We start from the raw sequence: 27,378 nt of genomic DNA on the forward strand, positions 1-27,378 counted from the left end.
TACATATGATAAATGGGCTAAAAAAAGAAAATGGGAAAAAACACCCTTTGCAACAGCCAATAATAATATAAAATATCTTGGGGTAACTCTAACCAACCAAGTGAAAGACCTATATGACAAGAACTTCAAGTCTTTGAAGAAAGAAATTAGAGAAGATTTCAGAAGATGTAAAGATCTCTCAGGCTCATGGATTGGTAGGATTAACATAGTAAAAATGGCTATCTTACCAAAACCAATCTACAGATTCAATGCAATCCCCATCAAAATTCCATACAATTATTTAGACCTTGAAAACCAATACCCAACTTCATATGAAAAAACAAAGAACCCACAGGGCTAAAACAGTCCTATACATTAGTAAAAGAACTTCTGGAGATATCACAAACCCTGATTTCAAGCTCTACTACAGAGCAATAGTAAAAAAACAAAAAACAAAAAACAAAACAAAACAAAAAAAACATAGTATTGGCATAAAAACAGACAGCTTGATCAATGGAATTGAACTGAAGACCCAGAAGTAAATCCACACCCCTATGGACACTTGATTTCTGACAAAGAAGCCAAAATTATACAATGGAAAAAGGAACCCATCTTCAACAAATGGTGATAGCTCATGCTGGAGAGGATGTGGAGCAAGAGGAACACTCCTCCATTGTTGGTGGGAGTGCAAATTTGTACAGTCAATTTGGAAATCAATATGGCAGTTTCTCAGAAAATTGGGAATCAATCTACCTCAAGACTCAGCTATACCACCCTTGGGCAAATAATACCCAAAGGATAGTCCACCATAAGGACACTTGCACAACTATGTTAATATCAGCTTTGTTCATAACAGCCAAAACCTGGAAACAACCCAGATGTCACTCAATTGAAGAATGGATAAAGAAGATGTGGTACCATTACACAATGGAGTATTACTCAGCTGTTAAAAACTAGGACACCAGGAAATTTGCAGGAGATGGGGATGAGAACAGGAGAGATCAGGTGGCGGAGGGTGGAAGGAAAAAGTACTGGGAGAGACAACTGGAATTTGGGGACCTCTCTGGGATGATCCAGAAACCTAGAGCAATGGAAAATCCCAGGAATCGATGAGGGTGACCCTAGCTAAAGCTCCTAGCAATAGGGGATATGGAGCCTAAACCAGCTGTCTCCTATGATCAGGCAAGACTGGGGAGGGACTGGCACACCAACCCAGCCACAAACCCTTCAATCTATATATAATTCCTCCTATGGGATAGCTTCATCCAGTCTTAATAGAAGAGGAGGTGCTTACTATCACTGCAACTTGATATACCATGACTGGGTGATATCCATGACAGGCCCTCCTATATCTGAAGAGAAACAGTGGAGGAGGAGTAGATGGAGTGGGGAGAAGGGAGCGCTGATTGGGAGAGGAACTTAGAAGAAGGTAGGAAAGAGAAACTTTCGGATGTAAAAAATAAGTAAATAAATAAATAAACAAAAAAAATAAATAAATATATGGATTAAACCACAAAAGTACAATATAAAAATAAATTGTTATAACAATCTACATTGCTAATAGCCATATACCAAGATAATGAAGAAAAACAGAAGTTTACTGAATTCAAAACAAGGCTGAAAAAAGGAGCAGGTCATGCAACTGCAGTTCCGGGTAATGCCCAGATATCTGATGCTTCACTTAAATGTAGTAACAGATCTTGTGTCTGTATTATTTTATTATATTGAAAGTACAGATTTTCAACTTATTTTAGAAAAATGTTCAATCAGAAGGGCCATAGCTGAAAGCCTAATACTAAGGACAGAATACATCAACAACAGCTCTGGATCATTTACTTTCCAAAAATTTCATAAAAAAGTAAAACCTAGTTTATTTAAGCTATTGTGTTTGAAAATCATTTACAGCAGAATTTGCTATTTAAACTATTGCACTATTCATGTGAATAATCAAAAACTTAACAGCTAACAAGAGTAGAATTATTACCTTGTATATCTGAAGAAATACATCTGTCCATGCCCGTGTACTCCAGGCTTCAAAATTATCCATATCTATATTAACAGAATACTTTTCCTTAAGTGTAGAGAGAGTTGTGGTTTTAGAGGATGTCTTGAAAAAATGAAATACAACAGCATAAATAAAAATGCAAAGCAAATATTAGTGTCAAATTTTAATTATATGATAAATTTTTCCCTTTTTATACAACATTCAGATGCCTATTTTATATATTCATCAAGATGTTTACCCCTGTGAAAGGATAGACAGTACCCACAAAGAGAATTCCCAGGGATAAAAGTTACCCACTATGGTGGTTTGAAAGAAAATGGTCCTCAAAGGGAGTGGCACTATTAAGAGGCGTGGTTTTTCTGGAGGATGTGTGTCACTATGGAGCAGGCTTTGAGATCTCATATATGTTCAAGTCACACTCATTGAGTCAGTGTACTTCCTGTTGCCTGCAAGATGTAGAACTCTTAGCTCCTCCTAGCACTATGTCTGCCTGAACGCCAACATGTCCTGTCCTGATGATAATAGACTAAATCTCTGAAACTGGAAGCCAGCCCCAATTAAATGCTTTCCTTTAAGAGTCGTTGTGCTCACGGTGTCTCTTCACAGCAATAGAAACCCAAACTAAGACACCCAGCTTCATCACGTAATTACTCACTTCACACATCTATTATTGTACTCTCTACTAGAAGGGATGCAACAAGAAACAAAGTTCCCCTGACCTCTGTGTCCAGATTATGCCACAGCCTTTGGAACACACAGGAACTAAGCAAAACCCACAGGGACAAGTACTTGATTCCCTTTGGTACATCAAATGGTAAGGGACTTCCACAACTAAAATTCATATAATTAAAAATTAATTCTCAGCAAGAGGTTTTCATAAGATATACACTATACTTTGAGAAAACTATGCATTTACTGCTTAATTTCTCCTTGTTCTCTCCTAACACTACAAAAAGGGAAATAGCAAGTTCCTGTGAAATTAAAGATTTTTTTCTGGAAGATATTCATTCTCAAAATTTGAGGATAAATTATATAAGCATATGCACTTTTCCTTTGTAAACCCTCAATGAGTACAGCATAAGCATGAGGTATAGAGTCTGAATTCCCAGAACTCAAGTAAATGTGGGGTAGGAGCGGTGGCCTGCCTGTAGTCCCAGCGCCCACAAGGCAGACAAGTGGAATTCCATAAAACAATTCCATAAAACAAGCTAGAATAGATGAAATCAGCTCTCTATAGGTTCAAATGAGAGACTCTGCATTAAACTATAAGAAAGAGTGTAAAAAAAAGACATCAACCTCTGGCCTCAATATGCATGAGCATAGATGAGTTTTCAAACACATGCACATTTGAACCTATGTACATGTAAACAAGCACACATATGCATGTATGCCACACACATAAACCTCAAATGAAAAAAAGTAAAGAAGCAAGCCATGGATTCATTTTTGCACAGAAATCTCAGAAAAAATTACTTCCCTCACTTTTAGCAACATACATGCACACAAACAAACACATGCACACACACAGATACACACAAACATACAATACCTTACACATATTAGCGGTTAAAAGAGGCTTAAGCTTTAGATATTTCAGATACAAAAGTCACAAACTCTAAACTGGTCACTTAAAAAGGACCATATATTAGTAAATTTAGTGACTGTATATATGTTCCTAGAAATTATCTTACTGTAATTTCAAGCCACTTCTTATAATCTTCTGGTCCAAGCAAAAATTCTGGAAGCACATGAGAAATGCATCCACCTTGAGCACTAAAAGAAAACCCCAAATTATAGAATTATTATAAACAATGGCTGTGACTTTCAGTTAAATTATTTAAATAATGTCGAGTTTGTTATATTTGTACAATTAATTTAAAATTTCCTATCAATACTGAAATTATGCATGGTATTACCTTTATAAGATTTGATTAAAAACTTACTCAATGTTTATAATCATTCGTATCTACCTTGATATGTTGATTGAATATAGTGACCTATGACTTGGATCTTTTCAGTCAAGGTGATATTCTATTACTGCCATAACAATTAGAATTTCAAAAACATCTACAAAATACTTCAATACAACATATAACCTATGAGTTCATTAATCACCTAATACCAAATGAATGACTATCTCCCAATGTACCTAGAACTGTAAAATAAGCTATTAATCAACTAATTATTCCAAATGGCATATTATAACTTATGGAATAGTTTATTGTGTAAACTTGTGATAGTATACACTAAGAAATATACATGTGATGGATTTTAACTCATGTGTATATATAAATATATATATGTATATTATATATATACAAATGTATGTATATATAACTTACCACATTCAAGATGTGAATACATACACAAATTATTTAGTCACAATCAAATATCAAAAGTAATTTAATCCACCCCTCCTTCATAAGGGATGGCTATCATCAATAGCACCACTAAACAAAAATCAAGTACATTATGTTAAAGGTGTTTCCTAGTGGAGATTTGTGTGTTTGAGTTCAATTCACTTAGTGAGCACAGAGCAGCATTAAGCAGTACAGCATTAACAAGGAACTCTATAACTAGTGCTCAAAACAGGATATACTTTCAGTAGTTTAGTCCTGTGGTCACAGAGAAGTGAGGAAACAACAGGAAGAAAGGAGGTTAAAGATGACATTGAAAAGTAAAACATTGACGCTCTTACTAAAGAATAATAATAGAAATGTGGGGGAAAAAGTTTGTGAGATTGAAACAGTAAGCACAGTTCTAGTGTTCTTTCATTCTATATGGTCCTGGACTAGTCTGCACTGACACAAGAAGCCAATTCTTACCCTGTGTATATTACTCCTACAAATGGTCATCATCTTTAAATTACTATAGGGTTACAAAAAGTCTTTTTCTTTGTAACACCACTCATTAGCACAAATGGCCAACCTAAAGCCTAAATAAGAATTACAGTACATATATCCTATTCAGTTGAAATCTTGTGAGATAGTATAAAACAGAGTAAAACAAAAAGACAGACAATTCAGAGGCATATGCAGAAACTAGAATACTTCCTTGTGACTAAAGCAATGCAATATTTTAGAAGCAATTTATCATTTCTAACAAAGGCTACTCACAGCCTAATGAAACAGGGCATCAATTAAATGGGAGTATCTCAAGGAGGCATATAACTAGTTACTTATGAGTACCCTAATGTCCAGCAGTATAGAGTCGTGTAAAAGTTGAGGATGATTAATATACTTGTAGAAACTGATATCCACATTTTTTTATTTTGAATATTTCTCAATGCCTAACTTTATGACTACATAAATACTAATTATGTTTTTTCCTCACCTATAGATTTTATGTCTACTTTGAGCCCTTATAGAGAAATGTCTTTAATGACACATTTGGTTATACTTTTACAGAGACTTACTGCTTCAGTATCTTAAGTTTACAATGAGTATTTCAAAACAAGAATCCCAGCACTTGGGAGGTGGAGGCAGGAAGATCTCACTAAGTTCATTGCCAGCCTGGTCTACAGAGTGAGATTTAGGACAGCCAGGACTGCTTCGCAGAGAAAACTTGTCTCAAATAAATAAATAAATAAATATGATGAATTAATAAATTCTAAATGTAATCTTCAAACAGCAGAGGTCTCTAAAATTATAACTTAAACTCTAAACATGATTCATGTAACTGCTAAGTAGGTATATACGCAAAAGTCCATAGCCACTGAGTTATCAATTTAAGAGAAGCAAACAACATTTACAACTATTTTGAATTTTAATACATTTATTTCCTAGTTGAAATATATGCATATATCTTTGATTAATGACCTGATTTTATTAACAATGCTGCCACTTTCTAAATGTTAAGTAATTTTTATCACAGTCAACATATCCTGACAGCCATGTATTTGCTGATGAAAAACAAATAAATCTGAATGGCTTGGCTTTAATGCCAAAATTATTCTTCCATACCTGCAATGATCACATCAAAAAAAATGTCAAAACAGAATGACCCATGTTAATGTCAACACTACTGGGAAATATGCAAAAAAATAATCACAAGTGCCACAGAGCTAAGTACTTAAACCTTCTTTCTCTCCAAGTGAATATTTCATTAAGTTATATAAATGTCATTTTTAAACAAATGTATTTGAAATTTGCCTTATTTAAGTAGTGGGTTTACCTTATTAAATTAGTCCTAGAAAGATTAAAGTCAGAAAATGACAAATTAAAAAAAGGTAACTTTTTATATTTAAATGTCAACATTTTAATAAAGTTTCTAATATATGTCTTATAAGGACCCAAGTCCTACCTATGTCTCTGGCTTAATTTAACTTGGAGACCTTTTCTCCACATACTGTTATCTTAGGACTCAGTACCCCAGTTAGGAATTTTAAGTAGGGCACAATTCAATACACCAACACAACAGTAGAGTTAAAATTATTTGCATAATTTTATTTTTGCTATTTTCTACAACTGACCTAATTTTCACATTCTCTTGTCTTGACCTATTTGTATGATCCCTTTGTAGGTCACATATCAAATATCATGAATATCAGATATTTATATTATAATTCATAACAGTAGCAAAGCTACATTTATGGAATGGAAACAAGATGATTTTATGGTTGGGGGTTACAACATATGGAAATGTATTAAAGGATCCCAGAATTAGGAAGGTTGAGAATCAAAGATTTAGAGGTTTAGAGAAAAAAAAATGAAAACTTTAACTTCCATATATGCTGTCTTTTGTTAATGTCATATAACTCTTCAAATCTCTTAAGGTAACTTTCTCTGTTCTTTGGGATAAAAACTCAAAATTTCAGATCTGTCCCTTATTACCATCATTAATGGAATATGGCTTCGGGGAAGAGGAAGATTCGCTGTCAGTAAAGATTCAAATTCAACCTCAGGCTTCCTTACCTTGACAATACCATGTAAAGCCACACATCCACTTTCCTATTTCCAGTGTGTTATTCTTTTCTAAAGGAGGCCTAGCAAATTAGCAAATTATCTCTGGTCTCTCAGAATCTGGATCAGTCATACATTTGAGCTTTAACAAGACAAGATATCTTGATCATAGCCAGTACACACTCCATCCTCCTTTTCTCCCAGGCCCTCCTCCAAACGAATTCTATTCTATTGCATGAGCAATCTACCAGGGCCCATATTTCTAAAGAAATCTGACTACCCCTTTCCCAGAAACAATCCACTGTCAATCGCTCCTTAGCTAGGAATATGGGGATTTGTGAACCTTTCCCTCACATAATCTAAGATAGGATGCTACCAGTAATCTAAGTATTTTTGTTAGTTTCTTTTTTTTTTTTTTTGCGCACTGGATTTATGACATATATGCTGTGGTGATATTTTATATGTACATTAATAAATAAGTTGCCTGGAGATCAGAGGTCATACCCAGCCATAAACAGAAGTCAGGTGGTGGTAGCACACGCCCTTAATGCGATCACATGGCAGGCAGAGTCTCTGTGTGGTCAAGGACACAGCCAAGTATGGTGACACACACCTTTAATCCCAATACCTACCATAGAGACCTGGAGGTCTGTATAGACAGGCAGTGACGAGGAAGTGAGGTGGCTGGGCTTAGAGCCAATGAGAAGGCAGAACAGCAAGGCAATAAAGGCATAGGTTAGACAGGAAGAGGTTCCCTTGGGAAGCTATGGCAGTGTGGTGAGCTAAGGTTAGTTGGCGACTATTGCTCTGATCTGTATGGCTTGCACCTCTGTATTTGGCTGTGTGTTTCTTATTTAATACGACTGTTTAGAAATTTGTCTACAATATGCCTTCAAAATAGGCCATGGACTAGGACTATTCATATCATCTTGCAATTTATAATTAATACAAATTAGCATCATAAACTCTGTAAGAGTGAGCAAGTTGTTTTAACAAGCCATCCCAATGATCTGAGCACATGATGAAGTTTGTAAGGTAGTGTATCAGACTATGCATCCATAAAGGTTATAGGATGCTTATGTTAAACTAGTGTATACTTCTCTGTGATATATATTATAATGTGTATAACAAAATATTTTTGAACAAAATACCAATTATTTCCTTCAATAAATCCACTCACATGTCCATCCACTGACCATTTCAGCTAAGCCATGATTACATGTTTAAACTAGTGTATCTAAGCTCTTACGTAATAAAGTCTAGAAGTGACGCATGTTGCGAATGGAGCTGGATCACCCTTTCAGTGTTATCCACAGGTAAGGACTGGTTTGAGTTAATTCCAGGTGGCAGTCTTCCACTCAAGTGAAGTACCACATCATAGATTGTCTTATTATATTTGGAAAAATCATACTGTCTGGAAAATTTCTTGGGTGGTGAGGATGCTGAATAGAACTGTATTTTCTGGACATCCCTATGGAAAAAAGGAGTAAATGAATATCAGTCTCAAAATATTTCCTCATGTAAAAATATGGTCAATAACTAAAGCAAATAATATTAAGGTACACAAAGCAATAAATCCTAAATTGCAATTCATGTGGCTACTATTTGCAAGCACAAATTAAATTTTTAAATATTCCTAAAGAGTTACACTATCTCATTTACACACATACCACAATTACTGCAATTGTGGGGCTCAAAGAGTGGATTGGAAACAGAATGGGTTTGAAAAAAGACAGTAAGAGTTGATTCCTGCTCTCAACTATTCAATATACGTTAATATGGCAAGTAACCTAAACTCACTGGGCACAATCCTGCATTCTATAATCTAAACACAATTTCTATACTTGCCAAGATAATTTTAAATTTTAAAGTAAACATCATACATGTACGTACAAAAATAAATTCACTCAATTTCTCCATATTTGGGCCTTAATATTTAAAATAAGGCAGCCTGCACACTGACCTAGGAAGGATTCTTACTTAAAATATAAACTTCAGAATTCTACTGCGTCTATATACCCAACTAATCTTTAAATAAGATATAGCAATGTTCACTCCCTACATCTTTTGCACAAGTTTGATACATACTCAGTTTTTTTATGGAGTAAAAAATAAGTCTACCAATCTTTGCTTTCTGTATTTTGTTATATATCCCATGGTAAACTATATAACTATTTATCAACAATTTAAATCACAGATGTACATGAGCTCAGATTGAGAAATCAAAACTATCCAAGGGGTCATTTTGATTAGCACCTTTCAAGTTTGGTAGAAAGGGTCTCAATAGCCTAAATAGTACATTGTATTAGGAAAGGGTTAAATTGTTCAAACTTGGCTATACCACTTACTGTGTATTCTTCCCAGCTTCCTCAAAAATATAAAATATAGTAGTGCTCTTATACTCTAAAATTACTATTAGGAAACAAATATTTTATGGAGAATATTAGTATCATCATAAACAAGGTAAATGAAAAATAAATAACAGCCAACAACAGTATACAACTAACTACATGTAGTATTAATTTTCACATGAAAATTAAGTGGTAAAATCTAGAAAAAAACATACTAAATACAAATGAGAAATCAATGAATGAGTTTAATAACAAATTCTGCTCAGTGCAATAAGGTGCAAACACAATTACTTGCAGATTCCTGTGTAAGTATTAAAACAAGTGTTGGCTGATTTTTTGGCCTCTGTAGCTGTTGCATTTACATGATGGCTTGCTGTAGGTTGGGAAGGAGAGCTCTGAGCTCAGTCTGGAAGATAGATTACTATATTTCTCATCATCTTCTAACCTATAGACTGGTGTGCTGCTAGGTGGGGTCTGAAAAAGATAAGATGGGCATACGGAATGCCTAGCTTCCTCTCTTCTTCCTATGCAATATAAATCTCAGTATCCTCTTTGCTTCCATGACTCTGGGTGATGTTAGAGAAGACATACCACCATTGTAGACGTAACTACAATAAACACTATCTGTGACCAAGTCCCCCTAACAAAGGAAGTAGAAAAAAATACTCTGCAATCTTTACTTCTTCTTTAACTCTTACTATGTTTTGATGTTGCTTTTATTCATAATTTTTTATTGTTTTTTTATTTTATAATTTAATTTAATTTTACATATCAGCCACGGATTCCCTTGTTCTCCCCCCTCCTACCCCCCCTCTGCCTTCCCCCCAGGCCACCCCCCATTCCCATCTCCTCCAGGGCAAAGACTCCCCTGAGGATTGAGTTCAATCTGGTAGATTCAGTCTAGGCAGGTCCAGTCCCCTCCTCCCAGGCTGAGCCAAGTGTCCTTGTATAAGCCCCAGGTTCCAAACAGCCAGCTCATGCACTGAGGGCAGGTCCAGGTCCCATTGCCTGGATGCCTCCCAAACAGATCAAGCTAATCAACTGTCTCACTTATCCAGAGGGCCTGATCCAGTTGGGGGCTCCTCAGGTATTGGTTCATAGTTCATGTGTTTCCATCTTCTTGAAACTGAGAAGCTTTTGTAGAGCAAAGGATACAGTCAACAAGGCAAAGCGACAGCCTACAGAATGGGAAAAGATCTTCACCAACCCCACATCTGACAGAGGACTGATACCGAGAATATATAAAGAACTCAAGAAATTAGACATCAAAATGCCCAACAGTCCAATTAAGAAATGGGCTATAGAACTAAACAGAGAATTCTCAACAGAAGAAACTCAAATGGCTGAAAGACATTTAAGGAATTGCTAAACATCACTCATCATCAGGGAAATGCAAATCAAAACAACTCTGAGATACCACCTTACGCCTGTCAGAATGGCTAAGATCAAAAACACTGAAGACAGCTTATGCTAGAGAGGATGTGGAGCTAGGGGAACTCTCCTCCACTGCTGGTGGGAATTCAAGCTTGTACAACCACTTTGGAAATCAATATGGCGCTTTCTTAGAAAATTGGGAATCAATCTCCCCCAAGATCCAGCTATACCACTCTTGGGCATATACCCAAGGAATGCTCAATCATACCACAAGGGCACTTATTCAGCTATGTTCATATCAGCATTGTTTGTAATAGCCAGAACCTGGAAACAACCTAGATGCTTTTATTCATATTTTATTTATAATTGTTTCCATGTTAGTCTTCCTTTTATATTTATTTAATTATATTTGCATATTTTAAAAGGTTGTAATAAGATCCTTTATATTAAATATGTATTTTTTATCAGTTATATTCACCCCTCCTCCCAAATTCCTCAAAGATCAGACATTTGAAAATCTACTGTTGTTTTCTCGTCCATTCCCTCACACCCTTTCTATTTTACTTCTTTAATTTAACCTTGATTGGGTTTTGTTTTCTTCCCTTTCTTACCAAGCCTTTAATTTATTGTTGCAAGTTCTTTTAAATTTACTAAATTTAATATCATAACATACTCTTCATTGTTTGCCAATTCATTTCCTATGATTATTGGGGAAACAGTCATCCTTAATTGATTTCTCTATCTGCTTTAGTATGAAATGGTTGCTCTTATAACTGCTTGACTTCTACTGTGGACTGAGCTCTAAAGAGAAAACTCACAACTGAAAAAGATCAATAAAAATAAAAGAGCTGGAGATCCCAGTACTATACAAAGTGAAACATCAGAACATACAAAAAGGAAAATTATACTTTCAAAACTTCCAGTGTTTTTAGTAGCCCATTTTAAAAATTATGATTGACTTCAAAGAAAATTCAATAAATAAATGACTAAAATAAATGGATCCCAGGCCTTGGATGTGGCAGGGTATGATTGAGCACACCTGCAATTGCAGTACTTGGTATGGAAAGGCAGAATTGCCACAGTTAAGGCCAAGCTAGTTTACATAGGAGACACAGAGCTACATATGTATAGTAATACCGTGTTTCACAAACAAAAGATCTTGGTTGAGAAATTCTGAGGAAAAAAATGAAAGTCATAGAACTGAAAATCTCAGGAAACCAATAAAAAAAAAACTCAGGGAAAAAAATCACCCACCGAGTCAAAAATAAAGAAGACAGAATATGAAGGATTGAAGCTAAAGTTGAGGAATTGTTATTTTCATATAGCAATAAAGAAATAATCATGACAACAATATATGACACCTCTAGGTTACAATTAAAAAGTCAAACCAATAAAGCTATTCCATAAAAGAGTGTCCTAAGATACAAATTAATAATACTCCAGTATATACACGCAAAGGAATCAAATTATACAGTATAGCTAACTGCAAGTTATGCAATCATCCTAAGTGTCCATCTACAGATAAACAATGAGGAAAATATTACACACACACACACACACACACACACACACACACACACACACACACGCATGCACGCACGCACGCACGCACGCAGGCACGCACGCACGCACGCACGCAGGCACGCACGCACGCGCGCACACACACACACACACACACACACACACACATTTAGACGAAAAGAGGGATGAAATCATGGTGCTTGCAAGAAACTGCAGGCAACAGGATGTCATTATGTGAAAGGAAATAAACCAGATTTAGAAGCATAACATCACATTTCTTATCATAAACAGAATCTAAATTATAAAAAGACATGAAAGCAGAAGGGAGATTATTTCAAAAGATGGAGGCCAGTGGGATGGGTACTAAAGAAAATGGGGAAGTTAGTAAGACCAAAGTACAGTATATACATGTAAAGATCCCAATGAATACTCAATATTTTATAGAATGAATGCTCACTAACAAGTTAATTTAAAAAAAATTATTATGTTGAAGAGCGATATATGAATCACAGAATTTAAATTGCATCTTCTTAGTCTCCATAGTCTCCTAATGAGTCATAGGTTTAAAGTAAATTAAGTCTGCTTCAATCAAAATAATCCAAATAAGCACACTATACGTTAGAAAAGTACAAAACAAAGAATTTATAAAATATGTATTTGTCACCTTCTTATTGTCTCAGGAATAGAAAGAGAATGGGGCCCTTCAGGCCATCCAAAGAGACTGAACCAGGTCTGAGCTGCATCAACAACCTTCTGAAAATAGTCATAAGCTGTTGATCCTGCTTTGGGTGCAAAGAACTGCTGATTCTTCTCTTCATTTTCCAGAGATCCAGCATTGGCTCTATCTGAAATACTTTCATCCGAGTCAAAACGATCACGTGTCATTTCCATCCCTAAAGTCCACATTTGTTATACAAATTATTATTTGACCACAGAATATTCTTCTTCTAATTATCTCTAATTATAATAGGCAAATAAAAAAACATTCAACAAAGTACTCTATACTCTTCAATAAATTTGTGTATCTAATATACTTTAAAATAAATAATAATAATATGGTGATTTACAAATACTAAAAAGTTTAAAGTATATTTATTCAATATAGAAAACAGTGATGTTTTATACTTGTCAGAAACTTATTCACAAATATTCCTATGATTGTTTACTTTTGTTTACATAAGAAAAGCTGATTAATATTTCTTTACCATTGCTTATTATACAAAATTAGACTTCATTTGAAAGAATTATAGAAACAAAATATCAACTACATATTCAAAATGTCTTTCTCTCTGATTGATGCAATTAAATATAACAAAATATTTTGTATTATGAAAATTTTTTTTTTTTTTTTTTGGTTTTTCGAGACAGGGTTTCTCTGTGTAGCTTTGCGCCTCTCCTGGAACTCACTTGGTAGCCCAGGCTGGCCTCGAACTCACAGAGATCCGCCTGGCTCTGCCTCCCGAGTGCTGGGATTAAAGGCGTGCGCCACCACCGCCCGGCTGTATTATGAAAATTTTAAACAGTATGAATTAGTATGTTGTATTCTGTCAAAAGTATTTACATATGCAATTTCAAAAATGCAGATGCACATGACTGAAGTTGAATTTGCCCAGTTGATAAAAATTAATTTTAGCACGTGGCCCATATCTAGAGAAAAGAACATTTGAAATTAATTTCAAATACTATCTAACTCCCATGTTTACCTACACTTACTACTTTCTAAGACAGGTTACTTTGGATCCAGCTTAAAAAAAATAGTTAAAGCCTTAAATCTGCAGTTCACAACCTGTATACAGAAGATACTTATAATGTTACAAAAAAGTTATAAGAGATCAACAGGATATTTAACATTTTAGTTAAATATAAAGAAAACAACTACTCTTGGGTTTTGTACTCAGTTACTTTATTAATGGAACCAGGAGGTACAAATTTTGGTGTATAGGATACTACTGAGGTATTAAGAACACTGTAAATGCAGAGAATTTCTATTGCTAATCACGGAAAAGCATAAAAATTAATTTTAGCACGTGGCCCATATCTAGAGAAAAGAACATTTGAAATTAATTTCAAATACTATCTAACTCCCATGTTTACCTACACTTACTACTTTCTAAGACAGGTTACTTTGGATCCAGCTTAAAAAAAATAGTTAAAGCCTTAAATCTGCAGTTCACAACCTGTATACAGAAGATACTTATAATGTTACAAAAAAGTTATAAGAGATCAACAGGATATTTAACATTTTAGTTAAATATAAAGAAAACAACTACTCTTGGGTTTTGTACTCAGTTACTTTATTAATGGAACCAGGAGGTACAAATTTTGGTGTATAGGATACTACTGAGGTATTAAGAACACTGTAAATGCAGAGAATTTCTATTGCTAATCACGGAAAAGCTTACCCAGAGCAGATGAACCACTAAGACTGTGACAAATTCAAGGGATTTTAATGAAGTTATTGCTTGAAATACCTGTTTTGATGTTAAGATTATTATCACAGACTAGATTTGAGAAGTGCATTATACATTTTTCACATACCAACAAATAGGTTCCCAAGTGTAATTTCAGCATCATTAAATTTAGAAAAAATGGATCCCCTTTTCCCAAAATGTGTAGAAAGTGCTTTGGAATCCCGGCGTGGAATCATAGGAATCAAAAAACTGCCTCTAGGCTTTGTAAGATTTCCTGCTTTATCTATAAATGAGAAATCAGAGCACAGTTAGCAACAGAAATATTTGCGAAATTTAATATCACATTCTTTAACTTGTATTTCATAAAATATTTATAAAAATAGTAAAAGAAAAAGTCTAAATATCAATTATGTTATTACATGAGTTGACAAATTAAAATAGCATAACTGGTGGTATGGTTTCATAAACTGAATGGATTAGATCAGCCAAAGTTATTAGAGAATGAACAATACTTAACTTTAGCATAAAAATGTGTAAATATTATTATGCCAAATAATTAGAATTATAACATAAAAAACATAAAAGAGTCACTAAAAAATACCTTTTCTTATTGATGCTCAAAAATGAAACCACTTCTTGTTTATGAGCTAATACCATTCCAGAGATTTTAATCTCTATTCCAGTTAGAACTGCTATATACTTTAGAGTTTTCAACTTTATAAAGACACGTATATTGCAAATGATACACACACACACACACACACACACACACACACACACACACACACACACGTGTCAAACGTAAACCTGTACAGTTACAAAGAAAATTGAACTCATATGTTGTTCAGCAGGACTAATCTTGAGCACCTAAATTCTGGTTATCTTATACAAAGTCTCTGAAAAGTATTTTATCTAAAAAAAGGAAACAACAGGTTACTATTTGTGAGAATTACTTTAAAAGCAATATCAAATATCAATAAGCTGTTATATACCAAGTTTCTTCCAAAATTTTTTAGAGCAAAACTATTCATAATTTGTCACAGAAGTTGTACCCAATAGGTCTCAGAGATTGTTAGGGTCGCAGTTTCTATTTGTCTCTGTCTCTCTCTGTGTCTGCTGTTCTCTCATTCTCTAGCTATCATCTATCTATATCTATCGATCTACCTACCTACCTACCTACCTACCTACCTACCTACCTGTCTGTCTGCCCCCTGTATGCAACACTGCATCATGCCAATTTGACTATCCTATAAATTTCTTTAAAACTCAATTTTGTTTCCCCACCACCCATCAACACCTGGGCCAGATGGGAGAGCTGGCCCTGTGGTCCTAAGACTGGGAAAGACATCCTTGACCCTCACCAACTGCAACATTCTGCACCTCACCAGGTAAGCACAATAGAGCCAACCCTGTTAGCGCAGGTGTGGGTGAGCCAGCCCCGAAGTTGTGAGCAAGGGAGAGCTCTCCCCATTTCTCATCTCTCTCATGTCAGCATGGGCAAGGGACTGATACCACCCCCACACCCCGCACATCAATGCCTGCGGCAGGTGAGAGAGCAGGCCCTGTGGTCATAAGAGTGGGAAAGACAATAACCCTATTAGCGCAGATGTGAGTAAGCCAGCCCCAAAGTTATAAACATGGGAGAGATGTCCGCATTTCTCATCTGGCGGACCAACCCTACAACTGCCCAACCCCGGAACCTGGGTTATGACTTGGCCTACCCCAACATCCACCTCATCTATGACCTGCTGAAGCATGTGAAGGAAGCTGACCCACAGACCCTACGCTGCAGGATCTCCACAACACAGGGCAACAACAGGAAGAGTCCTAGTGAGGACCCAGCATCAAGTGCTGTAGAAACCAGAGGCCTCAAACCAGACCAATGATTCTGCAATGAACACTTCCAAGTGAAGATTATGAACAAAGGTGTCTACCGCGTGACTTACTGTGTCACACTGCAGCTTCCATGATGAGAATTTTAATTTTTCCCCTTTTTATTTATTTTTTTTTCTCCTAAATTTTGTTTGATGTGGGGGGGGGTGCATGGGCAGAGGGCAGATGCAAAGAGAAGGGGAAATGAATGGGATCAAGATACATGATGGAAAAGGGACGTAGAACTAGCTAAATAAATAAATGAAAGACATTTAGGGGTAAAATACTATAAAGGGACAGGTTGAATGTGCAGAATGAGAGAGAAGATGGAATTAATGATGGTCCTTAGGTTTCTGGATTGGACATCAGATAGAATTTAAATACATCTGTAGAGATGGGGTATGTAGAAGAATGTGAATCATTCAGAGGGTGAGTTTTATTTCAGTCCTGTAATTTTGGTTGTGCCTTAGGAAATCCAATGAAAAGTACCATCAAGGGACTTGGATTCTGAATTTCTGATTCTCTAATTAGAGGGTGGAGATATAGCATAGAAACTATAAGAAAATATACCTGATTTACACACAGAATTAAAAAGCACAGACAGAGGAAAATGATTTAATTAAATATGTTTGAGGGAACATTTAGAGAGAATGAAACAGAATGAGAGAAATATGATATGTGGTATCTCTGAGAAAGTTTGAAGACACAGAGAAACAATGAATCGATGGTCCTAGCTGTGTTTAGTAGTGAAATATTACTTCCTGCTGACTTCTGAATTTTTTTTCTTAGCTGGAGGAAAAGTACTTATTACTCATTGTTCTCTGTGAATTTTTCTCCTACCTCTGGAAAACTAAGTGTTTTGTTTTTGTTTGACTGGTAAGTTTAGAAAGAAGAAATATGAAATGAGTAACCTGAATCTGCCCATTTTTTCTTTGGAACTTTTCTGAGAAAATATAATCTACTTACTCCTTCCTGACATCTTCCTGGAAATTCACCTAAAGCACGTAAATGAGTGACAGAATTTGTCTGGAAAGTGTACCAAAGGTTACGTAGTATAGTATAGACCCTGAGTAGTAGGAGGTAAAGGAAAAATTTAAGCCAGAAAAGAATACTAGCTTCTGGTCATGTGATTAGCATAACAAGAGAAATTAAATTATAGACTCTGATACATGCTTAATATTTGGAACTTCAATGTAGTGTTATGGTGTGATGGTCTGTTTGTTTGTTTTTCTAAGAATTCACAAAGATTCTACTCTGAAGAGACAGAATGGGACCAAGTATATTTTATGTTTGACTAGCATTTAAAGAAGCAAGTGGATAATGTACCCGATTGAAATAGGGGAAAAAGCTAACTTAGAAGTAAAATTTAGGGACTTGACACTGCACAGTAAGACTTCTGCCCCTCCTATCACACTACAATGCATTTGCAATATCGCTCTCTAATCAAACAATCCTATTTAACATTATTATTTGGCAAGGCTAAAACAAATACCATTTGTATAAAGTCACTACAAACATCCATGTGCAATACTTCATTTGACTTACATAAGGATCAATCTTCTAATTATTTATGCATCTTCAGATACACTGTTAACTTCATGCAATAAAAGATATTGTTAGATTCTATTATCAATAACAAACAAAGCTCTGGGCAACAATAAATGTTTAATTACTATGTGTTAAATTGCTTTTTCCAGGTGCTGGCAATCACACTAGCTCTTTGTACATGTTAGGCAACTATTCTACCATTATGCAACATGCCTTCTTAATTTTAAAAACAGTATATTTTTAGATATTAGACTTAGTTAAGAAGAACCTGAACAGAGAGAGAATGGAATCAGCCATCAACAACTTACCATCCTTTAAAATAACTTTTTGCCTGTCCAGATGAACTGCCAAATATAGATATATAGTAAGAATGCAATTTTCTGCTGTTGCTGTAACTGGAAGTGAAAACCTAAAAGTGAAAATATTTTTATCAATGAAATGATCACTTCTCATGTAGTAAAGGTGATAAAATATTATAATAATGCCAAATGCCTTTATGCTGAAAACACAAATTATTTATCATTTATTCTTTCCTTTTTGGTAACCAATACAAATACCTTAAAAGTCTTTAAATTTAAATCTTCAATAGTTTACAAGTGTCACTATAAAGTACACTCCAGAAAAGAGATGGTTAACTGTGCAAGTTCAAAACACAGCTTTAAATTACTATGTGAACCAGTACAGAAGTTCTTAAAAAGTAGAATTAGCAGAGGACACTGCTATACAACCCCCATATCCTATACAGAGCAGTCTACATCAACACACCAAAGACACTTCAACACCCATGTTTACTGCTATACTCTTTACAACAGCAAATAATACAGCATTTGTTTAATCTGTCCTCATCTGTGAAATGTAGCTTTTATATATACATAAAGTCATGTGTGTTTGGGTGTGTATATTTGAAAATAGGAAACTGGGAAATGGATGGAGACCAGTGGAAAAGGGGAAAGTGATGGATTAAAAGGGGTAAGTGATGAAGAATGAATAATGCCAAAATACATGATATAACTAAAAGATAATTATCTTTATATAAAGTTAAAATTATTTATAATGAATATGAGCCAGTAAAAAGCAAAACAAACAAATAAAAGTCGACAGATTTTGGAATTTTAGAACTGAAATTGACACTAACAATTTTCTAAATTTTCTAAAGTCATCAACATGTATCATCATCCCCATCTTGGAAATGACATTGATAACTCATGTTTCTTGTTCTAACAATGATTATCACTACAGGAACAAGATACTGGAGCAAATGCTGTGGATGCTCTGTCTTTGTGCTCTCATGCACTGAGATACCACTAACTGGTAATTTCTTACTGTCTTCTAAGTGAAGATCCTCCTATAGGCACTCAAATCCAGAACTCAGGGGTTGGTCTTAGGGTCAAGTTCATATTCCCCCACCTGTATTATATGGGATCTTTATAGCCCAGGTCCCTGTCTGAAGAAAATAAGTAATAACCTTAATAAGAATAGGAAAATCTGTACGGTGGCACCTCATTCCCACAGAATACCAGAGAATTATATTGAGGCTCAGAATTTTACTTTTAAATCTTGTATTTACTTGATGTTATAATCACTGTATTTGGATTCTTCTAGCCTTTTTTTTCTGGGAACATTTCCTTAAGATACAAAAAAAAAAAATGCTTATTTGTGGTCATTGCTACCGAAGAAAAGCACCACATGAAAAAAACAAAAAGAGAACTATCACTTGAAACATTATGACTAAGAAAAAAATTTTATTTCAAGAACAAAATTTGAGTAAGTATACTGTTTTCTTTTTCCTATTTTAAAAGAAGATGATTGGAGACCATAATATTTGATTTTAGGTGTTACTTGGAATGAAGAAAAATCAGTGTCTGAAAGGATGAAAAAAAAAAGGAGTAACAAAAATTTGGAGTTAGTTGCATTCATCACAGAAGCATATAGTATAGAAATCAGAAAGGGTCTATAGCATGGAAACAGAGACACTTTATTCATTTATATTATTATAGATAAAAATATAAAGTAAACTTGCTTTTCATATTACTAGTACTGCACTTGTTAATACCTAAGGAAAAGTAATGTTGAAGCTTCTTGTTCAATCTCTGAGATAAATGCTGAGTAATTACAATGTTTTGACTTTCCAACAGCATAGGAACTATTATGTCTGACAAAAATATCAAGTATAATGCTGTAAATTCATAAAGCTAAGGACAGAGAGGTGGGAACTACTTAGTCTTAGTATGATGGTTTTGTTCAAACCTTTTGCCATAAGGCACCTAGGAAAGAAACACATATTGTCTATAGATGGGAAGGTACAAAAGAAGAATTGAGAGCCCCAGGACATGTCTAATTGAGTAAAGAAAGGTACTAGCAGTACAAGTATGCCAACCTGAATTCAAACTCTGAAGCCCAGGGTTAAAAAAAAAAGCTCATGTGATGAGATCTGTAATCTCAACAAAAGCAAAATGGGAGGAAAAGACATGACAGGATGAAAGATAGCCGGCTAAGCTGAGCACCCAGTGCAGCAACATGAAGCAGTGGAATGAGATGGGGGAGGGAGGGAAAAAGAGAGGGAAGAGAGAGACAGGAGAGGAGGAGGAGGAGGAGGAGGAGGAGGAGGAGGAGGAGGAGGAGGAGGAGGAGGAGGAGGAGGAGGAGAGCGGAGAGGTAAGAAGAGATGGGGTAGAGAGAAAGTGGAGAGAGGGAAAAACAGGAGAAAAGAGAGAGAGATGGTGGACCAGTCCTTTGAAAGTGCATTTTACTGTGAAAGCTACTACATTCAACATCACCATTACAAGTTTATGTGTTATGCAGTATTCAAATATCTACTTTCGATAAATGGAAAAAAATGACAACTGTATTTGCTCCAGAAGAATTTATTCCAGAAGCAAATATCCTTGATTAAAGTCTCTAAAGTGACGTAACCAAATCTACTCAAAATGCTTTTAAATTCAATCACGGCTAGCAAAGTCTATCACATGTAATCTTATTTACATACATGTTCAATAATATATTTGCTCAAATATTGGGTGCCTACCATAGATAGTACTTCTGTATTATTTAGGCTGAGCACTGGGACAAGAGAATTTTAAGAATTCTAATGTACAGTAGAGATCACCTACAATGCTGTGAGATACAACACTCTTTAGAGCAAGCAGCATTCTCTTAATCAGTAATAAAGTTACAAAGCTTGGATTTATTCAATAAATGTGACAGAGCTGTTCAACAAATCTCAAAATGCCTTCCCACTCAATTTTGTTGTACAAAATATGTGAGGAAATATCACCATATACATGTTACATTATCCTAAAAATAATTCACATATATATATAAAACCTTATGCTTGTGTATAAATATGACTCCATTTATTTGCACAATTAAAAGTAATATATGGAAGCATACCACATTTCTCTATTTTTTTGTTTTCTGTTTTTTGTTTTTTTGACACCTGGTTTCTTTGTGTACCCCTGGCTGTCCTGGAACTAGACCAGGCTGGCCTTGTCACAGAGATCTCCCTGCCTCTGCCTCCCAAGTACTGGAATTAAAGTCCTGGCACATATCACATTTTTAATACATGATGCCTATGGGTTTAGACGGGAAAGAAATCAACTGTTAATGGTATTTTCTTAAAAGTCAGCACTGACTGAATTTTTGGAATGATTGTACATTCCTTTTGCTTTTAAACAATATTCTATGTATGAAGCACATAATGTAATCAAATTCTGTAGTTCTACTGAGGTAATTTCTTGATTAATCAATCCATAATAAAAATGGTTCAGAGGCTACACATCCAGGCTATGTACTAGGAATATGAAAGGGACATAGGTGGCTGTAGTAGGAGGTCCCCAGGTGCTAGTCATCTGCATGTGCAACCTTCTCAGAGTCCAATGAAGACAAGCAATCAGGCAGGTTAAAAGATAAATTGAATGGGACAGTAAAGTTTCCTTTAAATGGAAATCTGCTAAACATGATAATGGCATGTCAGCCATCTTTCACTGGCTCCAAACAGTGTAGGTGTACTGAAAAGTAAAAGGAGAGTGGAGAAATCACATCTATGAATATTTTTATTCTGCTACCTGTTGTTTAAAAAAGATCACGTTAGTAATCTGCAAAGGGATGGTAAGCATCACCTTGTAAGTTTTGGGGGTCCTGCCAATTTATATGGAAGTTTTCTATAACAATATTTTGCTGCTTCAAGTGAATGATGAATGAATTAAAATCACTTAACATTTTATGTTTGTAGTTTATTATAATTCAGTGGTGTTCTATGTCAAATATACAAAAATATTGCTGACAGAGAATTTACATAATCCTGTAATTTATTTTAACAGATCTATCAGCAAAATAGAATTAAGGTGTAATTACAAGCAAGTTTGCACAGACTTGAGTAAGTAATAAGGAACAAGTGATTACACCAGAACATACCATTGTTCCTAATGTTTTCTACTCCCCAAGAATGGTGAGCAAATACAAGCATTATGTCTAACACAACTTCCTAAGTTATGATAGGTAATAGATCTAGACAACAATGATTTCCCACTATGATAAATTACAGGCTAAAGTCCTCTTACACACCCAGCATTTTAGCAGCCATAATGCTAAATCAACAATGTATATTACAAGTGATAAGGAAAAATACTAACTTTTATTAGTTTTTGAATTGACAAATGAATAAAACACTCAGAATTTGTGTGCAAAACAATTCATAGAGCAGACATTTCAATGAGATTGTGGCTTCTAAGGAACACTGATGTTTCCCAACATCAGGCAATCACAAATGTGCAGTGACACTACTGAAATCACTAGAATTATAATATTCTCTGACTATAAAATAACATATCTTTAATATAATAGATATTGTTGGTTGTCATATCAGTGCCAGAAGAAAATCAGAAAAATAGTTGTCAATCAGTAAAGATTAAATGGGCCCATAGTAGAATACTCAAAGAGCTACTTGATAGGCAAGAACCATTTTCATGAATAAAGAGAATAAGATACGCTGGAAGCACACTTTTTTATTTCTGTTTCAGTTTTCAAAAGTAATAGCTATTACATTGTATCGAAAACTCAAATCATGCAATGTCTCATTTCATTCATGGGGGAAAAATCCTTACATTTGTCACAAAGTCCCTAGACTGTGCTGATGTCACCGTGACTGCTGCAAACCTTTCTCCTATATTCCACAACCATGCTTATTTCACTTGAGAAACACATGCTTTTGATGATTCTACACCAGTCATTCCATGACGAGAGAATTAATTTCCCTGGCTGTCTTCCTAACCTGATCTTCTTTAAGTATTCTTTATTTACTTTTTTTTGAAGCTCATCTTGTTAAAAGAATTTGTCTTCCTTTCTCTCATCCTCTTTCCTCTTCCAGCCCACTGTTAGAATCTGAATTTAAGTCCTTATATATGTAAGACATCACTCCTCCACTGAGCTATATCCCAAACCTGAGAACTATAATGAGAAGGTATCTTTATAGCACTATATCACCTCAGCTTTATAGTTTCAGTAAAGAAGGGAACTTGCTGCTTTGATGCTAGTTTTTGATGCAATATATTTCTTTGATGTCTTTTGCCAACACTATTAATTAAACTATTAAACTTATATAGTATTTTATAAGTACTCATTTACATTAGCTTTATTTTAAGTATGAATCATCAATACATAGGTGTTGATTGTCACACAGATTCTTTCATCAAAATGTAACAGTCAATTTATTTAAACCATAATGTAAATAATTTGCATCTGGGCATACTAATAATACATCTATTAAAAACAACCCTGTCCATGTGTGTATGAGAGAGAGAGAGAGAGAGAGAGAGAGAGAGAGAGAGAGAGAGAGAGAGAGATTGTGTGTATTTATGCATGCACAGTGTGATATATATGAAAGTAGAAGCTTACATTTTTTTTCTCAATCAATTTCCACTTCTTTTGTGAGACACGATCTCTCTCTCTCTGAACCTAGAGGTCACTTCCTCAGTCCTAGAATTACTGATGCAGACAGGGGTGCTTTATCAAGAGAGCCATCCCCCCCCAGCTCCCAGCCTTCTCACTGGGTAGGCTCTAATGAATTTATCTACTATATACTAAACAAATTTTTTTGTGTGTATGTATGTGTGTGTATTTTGTATATTTGTATGTATGTGTTTGAGAAAGAAGGTGTTGGAAATAAATGGGAAAAGAGAAAGAGATGAAATAGATGCAAAAATATAGTAGGAAAGAAATAAAATTATCTTCTTATACTTTTCTTCTACTTTGTCATATATATACGACATAGCTGCTCTCAATAAATGTCTGTGTATAGCAAAAATACCTGTACCATGCCACTGTTGTCCTTAGAGCTTTCTTCTGGGCTCTGTTGTACTACAATCCACCAAGCCAAACCACTAAAACTATCAAAAAGAATCTGCTTGTACCTCCACACTTCCTGCTCTACTTTACTGGTTATAAAACATTTGCCCACATCACCTTTCTATTTACATATGAAAAAATGAGTCTGAGAAATCAAGTTAACGAAGTTATAACAGTTATAATGCATATAATTCACTATTTTGCTATTTTTCATTAAAGCAATTTATATTTGGAACATTAAAAATTTTATGTCCAAAATCACTGTAGTAGATGCCATTCCTTTTCCCAGTTTACAAAAGTATAGAATATAAAACTAGTATCCTTCAATGTCAAGTACAAAAGCATCCATATTTAAATATCTTACCAGTTATCTCTGTCATCACAAAAGAGAAGATTGGCAAAAAATGAAACAGGTTTAGTCGAACTGAAACTAAGATGACATGGTAGCTCATCATTAATTCCAGTATTAGAGCCTGTGATAACTCTTCCTTTTGGAAATGTCACAGTAAGTGGCTGAATCTCATCATCGTCAAGAAGTTTTGCAGTGGGAATCTTGAACTGTAGAGTTGAATTACTGTTTAAAATAAAAAAATTGAAATATATTTTCCTCAAAATATCACCAACTAATTTGAATTGAATGTGTATTTATTTTCTCCAAAAGCAACTATATGCAATAGTATGTGAAATATTTAAACATATATTTGTATCATCTCTCCTTGTCTATTCCCTTTGTTCTGTAATGATTAAGAGAGGTAAAATATCTAAATAAAGGTAATTTTTTAAATATAACCATTACATAAAATTATTTCTCTGAAACATATCCTAATGAAGATTTATCCAAAATGATGTTATATTTATAAAGTTTATTTATATATATATACATCAAATAATATTGATAGATTATATACATGAAGAAATTTAAAAATTTGGATATTAATAAGCATCTCCAGACAAATGCCACAAATTAATTTTAATCATTACATAATTTTAACATTTAGAATGCTAAATGTTTGTTTTATAAAACTTTTAAAAGATTTTTAGTATAAATGTTTATTTCATATATAAAATTTATCTAACTAATCAAAAATATATATAGTATCACTTTAAAACCGATATGCTACTTATAATACTGTTGCCAATAAATTTTGAAACATTAGCTTCTTTTAGTTTATTATACATTGAAAACATATAGCAAATAAGTATTATTAAATGAGAATAATATTCTCGTATTATTATTATTATTATTTTTTTTTTTTTTGGTTTTTCGAGACAGAGTTTCTCTGTGTAGCTTTGTGCCTTTCCTGGATCTCGCTCTGTAGACCAGGCTGGCCTTGAACTCACAAAGATCCGCCTGCCTCTGCCTCCCAAGTGCTGGGATTAAAGGCGTGCGCCACCACCGCCCGGCCTTCTCTTATTATTTTAATCAGTGTGAACATCACTAACCTAATAAAAAAAGGAAAGATGATCTACATCTGAATTAATTATATCTATATGTTATACTATACAAAATACGTAAAATTAACTCATAAGTCCAGTATAAAACAATTTAGTTATAATTGACTGTCACTGAATGTGTCATTTATGCAGCTAATTTCACTATATGTATATAGCAAGGAATCAAAGTGTCATCATCTCTTCAAATCCTTTCACAGAATCATCATGACATAATTTGAATTCAAGTAGTTTTTATACTGCTATCACCATACATTAATTAAAGAGTTGAAAGGTTAAAAGATTAATTCTTATATTAAGACAGTTTCCTAATAGGAATACTTTGTAGCAAAATAAATTCCAATTTACTTTATCTATAAACTAACAGGAGTTAATGTCTGCTTATAAAATGTAATCTTGACAAAACTGCAAATTGCCCAGGTATGTTAATTCTTCCAGCACTAAGGTCTTCCCAAGCTGAATAACATTTAGTGCAAGCCCTGTGGCATCATCCATGATAACTTCCTCATCAAACACAGGAATTAAATATGGCATTGCCTTCCTCAATTTGGATATTTCACCAACAGTGTTAGTATATCATTTTTGGTAGGATAATCCATGTATACAGTCTTCCTAGACTTAAAAAAAAAACAATATTTTGTTTCTGATATTCCAAACACCACTGTCTTACTAGCTGAAGTTTATTTATAACCATAATACTCATGTCCAAATAAATAACTAGTCATTTATGCCTTCACCTGTCACAAGAAGCTTGTATAATTTCCACATTTTGCTATACTGAAAAACATTACTATGAATAATGTTAAGCATAGCTTACAATACACAAGCAAGATTGTATTTCTAGGATATATTATTGAGACAGTCAAGACCCACCCTGAGGACAAAAGTGAAGATGTACTACTAGAGCATTACCATATATACTCTGCTACACATTGAAAGCTGTGATGAATATTTTCCTCCATCTTCCATTTTCTCACTCTCCCAAACATTATTGGACTCAAACAACAGATATGGTTGGGGGAGTTGTAGAGATGGCTCAGCAGTTAAAAGCAATAGATGCTCTTGAAGAAGACCAGAGCTAATTTCTCAAAACCCTTATCAGGTGGCTTACAACCTGCAATGCCTGCTCCAGGACATCTTACACATCATTCTGGTTTCTGAAGGCACCTGCACACATATGTACATGCGAGTGTGTATGTATGTGTGTGTGTGTGTATCTATATCTCACATATATGTTATATACACACATATATGTTTTATAAATGTGTTTGTGCATATGTGTATGTGTGTGTTATATTACTGACAAGGAACACACACACAAAACATCAATTTAAAGATACAAAGATCGAAAAACCTAAAAAAAAAAAAAAAAGGTACAAAGAAAGATTTACTAGACCTTTCTAGTAATCAAAAATAATCTGGTTCATTTTAGTAATAACAAAAGGATCAATTCAACAGACAATGTTAAACATATTATTCTCCAAACAACTAAAACAAAACTATTTGAAGTAAAGCTTAAAAATCCACCATTATAGTACCTATTTTAATAACTCAATGATTGATACACGGAGATGAAAATTGGCTATGGAGCTCTTTACTTTGGGTGGGCGTTTTAAATGATA

At 34.4% G+C, this 27,378-nt stretch overlaps 1 protein-coding gene across 1 annotated transcript in view; it reads right to left on the bottom strand.

The window, feature by feature from the left end:
- Cfap47 (cilia and flagella associated protein 47) overlaps nt 1-27,378 on the bottom strand; it is a 272,610-nt gene that overhangs the window by 161,626 nt on the left and 83,606 nt on the right. The window contains exons 26-32 of the mRNA XM_052731290.1: nt 24,669-24,878; nt 18,271-18,371; nt 14,670-14,825; nt 12,796-13,024; nt 8,135-8,356; nt 3,676-3,757; nt 1,964-2,086 (exon numbers count right to left, since the gene is read on the bottom strand). Coding sequence (XP_052587250.1) covers nt 1,964-2,086; nt 3,676-3,757; nt 8,135-8,356; nt 12,796-13,024; nt 14,670-14,825; nt 18,271-18,371; nt 24,669-24,878 — 1,123 coding nt within the window. The remainder of the gene's footprint in view (nt 1-1,963; nt 2,087-3,675; nt 3,758-8,134; nt 8,357-12,795; nt 13,025-14,669; nt 14,826-18,270; nt 18,372-24,668; nt 24,879-27,378) is intronic.

This window comes from Peromyscus californicus, unplaced genomic scaffold (genome assembly GCF_007827085.1).
Source record: "Peromyscus californicus insignis strain IS unplaced genomic scaffold, ASM782708v3 Scaffold_10__1_contigs__length_136768540, whole genome shotgun sequence".
Classification (NCBI taxonomy): domain Eukaryota; kingdom Metazoa; phylum Chordata; class Mammalia; order Rodentia; family Cricetidae; genus Peromyscus; species Peromyscus californicus.